This window comes from Drosophila miranda, chromosome 3 (genome assembly GCF_003369915.1).
Source record: "Drosophila miranda strain MSH22 chromosome 3, D.miranda_PacBio2.1, whole genome shotgun sequence".
Classification (NCBI taxonomy): Eukaryota; Metazoa; Arthropoda; class Insecta; order Diptera; family Drosophilidae; genus Drosophila; species Drosophila miranda.
The window spans coordinates 10520501-10522968 of record NC_046676.1 but is presented as its reverse complement, the minus strand read 5'-3'; the positions used below and the strand labels follow the sequence as shown (position 1 = coordinate 10522968).

The 2468-nt window shown below is 46.8% G+C and overlaps 1 protein-coding gene across 1 annotated transcript; it reads right to left on the bottom strand.

The window, feature by feature from the left end:
- Positions 1-367: 367 nt before the first annotated feature.
- Positions 368-2093, bottom strand: LOC108158205 (facilitated trehalose transporter Tret1-like). The gene is made up of 6 exons (XM_017290428.2): positions 1983-2093; positions 1698-1927; positions 1509-1639; positions 1112-1449; positions 640-1052; positions 368-582 (listed from the first exon to the last, which is right to left on the bottom strand). The coding sequence occupies exons 1-6, from the start codon at positions 2050-2052 to the stop codon at positions 382-384; spliced, it is 1383 nt and encodes a 460-aa protein (XP_017145917.1). The 5' UTR covers positions 2053-2093; the 3' UTR covers positions 368-381.
- Positions 2094-2468: the final 375 nt, after the last annotated feature.

The window sequence follows — 2468 nt, the reverse complement described above, 5'->3', positions numbered from 1 at the left end:
ATTGCCTCATTCTGGCTATAATAATGATAAAGAATAATAGTTGTTGAGTAATGATTCTCTACCTGCCTGTAGATCCTAAAAGTGTGCCCCGAAAAGACTACTGCTCTAGCATTAATGCTGTTCGAAAGCCAGGTGTTCAAACAGCCAAATGACGGGAGAGCTGTAAACTTTTTTTTGCCTCATTCTGGCTATAAAAATTGAGCTGATTGCAAAGCTTTTCTGCAATCTAGTAGACATGGATAGTACTATTTGCATACGAGACATTATACGATTTAGGAAGCTCAGACTTTTGGGGATTTAAACGTAATCTTCGCTATCACAAATCTTATAATTCGCAGATAATAATCGCTGTAAAGAAGGGCAGACATAAATGTAGAAATTTTAATCTTCAATCATGGACTTGCCCATAGTTTCTGGCAAAAAGAATAGTAAATAAATAAATGTGAACAAAGACCAGGCGCCGGAGAACCACATGGTGGCCGATATGCCCCAGTGGAACATCATCAGAGGAAAGAGCTTCAAAGTGGCAAAGATCAAGATACTCATCCACACCACCGATATGGAGGTGGCCAGCGAGCGTATCTAAACAGGGACAAAAACTATATAAAAACCAAAATCGAGTCGGATTAAAAGTATTACCTTGGCTGGAAACAGTTCCACCAGCTGGAGGAAGAAGAGGGCGATTAGTCCAATGTTTGCCAAATAAATGATGACGATCATCAGCACCAACGGCAGCCAATTGAAAGCCGTGAGATCGAACTGCTCCGCACAGTAGGTGAAGCAGCCGAAGGCAATGCATCCCAGGCCCACGCCCAGAGTTGAGATCAGCATGAGCAGCCGTCGTCCCACAATGTCCACGATCAGGGTCGATGTATAGACGCCGAATATTTGCACTATCCCAATGATGATCGTTGAAGTGTTGGCGTCCAGGGCCAGTCCGGACGAGGCAAAGGTGTCGGACATGTAGTTGATGAAGCTGTACACGTTGCAACACTCGAGTCCCAGGCAGAGCACAGCAGCTGCCCCAAAGGCCTTCAGGGCGGGTCTGGTAGCTGCAGGAAATCCAAGTGAGATTTAATATACGGAAGTGCCCCCCCAACTGTTTGCTTACTCAGGTCCTTGTAACTCAGAGGCTCTGAGTTCTGGCACTGCTGGGCCAGGACTGCTGTTCGAAGCTCGTCAAAATCGCACTTGGTTGTCTGTTTGGCTTTGCGGTCTGTTGGATTTTTGTAATAATCAAATGATATCTCGGCAGCACTCAGCTGGCCCTGCCTCAGGAGATATGGTGCTGTTTCGGGTAGTATTAGATTGGCCAAAAAGTAAGCAATCGGCAGACAAATGCCCAGCATGGGTACCACATGATAAGGCAGATATGTGCTCAATACAAAGCCAGCCAGTACGCCAAAGTTGTAGGACAGCATCACCATAGAACACAGAGCACCTCGAATGCTGCACACGAAAGACAAAGAGAGAGTTATAGCTTCCGTAGTGGGGGGTATCTGAAATACCTGGTATCCGCCAGTTCGCTGATGTAAATGGGAAACACCACAAATGCCGCGCCTCCAGTAAATCCGCACAGGAATCGCGCGGCATACAGAAAGCCAACATTCGAGGCAAAGTAAACGAGTATCCAGAGGCACTGCAAAGAGGGATCGAATCTCTGTTAGGGGAACCCCACAATCGAGAAGATTACGAACCGCATAGGGCACGGCCAGAAGGTAAATGCAGAACTTTCTGCCCGCTCGTTCCAGGAGCAGGGCTATCGTCAGATTGGCGCATAAGCTGCCCAGACCGATCATGGAGCCCAGCCAGGATACCTCGTCGATGTTCACCTCAAAGTCCAGCGGGGAGCTCGGCGATTGGATTTTCGTTAGGGTCGGCGAGAGCCAGCCCACGCCCAGGCCATGGCCGAATGTTATGATGTTCACTGTACACAGTAGACATTAGTCCTTGGAGACAATCGATTCGATTCCTCCACTCACCGATCATCGTGGCCAACACCTGGTAGCGTGTCCTTGGCTGCAGCAGGGAATTCTGCAGGATCTTTGTCATTTTTGTGTGTCTTTCGCGTGACAGCAACTCAAACCGAATGCCAGGCCATGTCTTTATGCAATTCAGCAAAAGGCAACAGACCAGCCCCAAAGTTACAAATTACACCCTAAAGATAAATCGGGGGGCTCTCCAACACTTAGATAAGGCTCATCCCGAGGGGCAGACATTTCACAAGATAAACAAAGAATTGCGCAATTCAGTAGGGGGGCCTGGCCGTCTGGACTTGTGTGTTTTTAAAGGCAAATCTTTATGATGCTGGTTTAAAGAGATCTTATTCGTTACTAGGTGAAAAGCGGATTATTCTTGAACATCTGTGCTGCTGGAGGAGAATCATTTTCACAATAATTTCACGTTAATTAATGAAATACTGATGAACATTAATATTCCAATAGATTCCAATAGAGGCACCCAAGTCC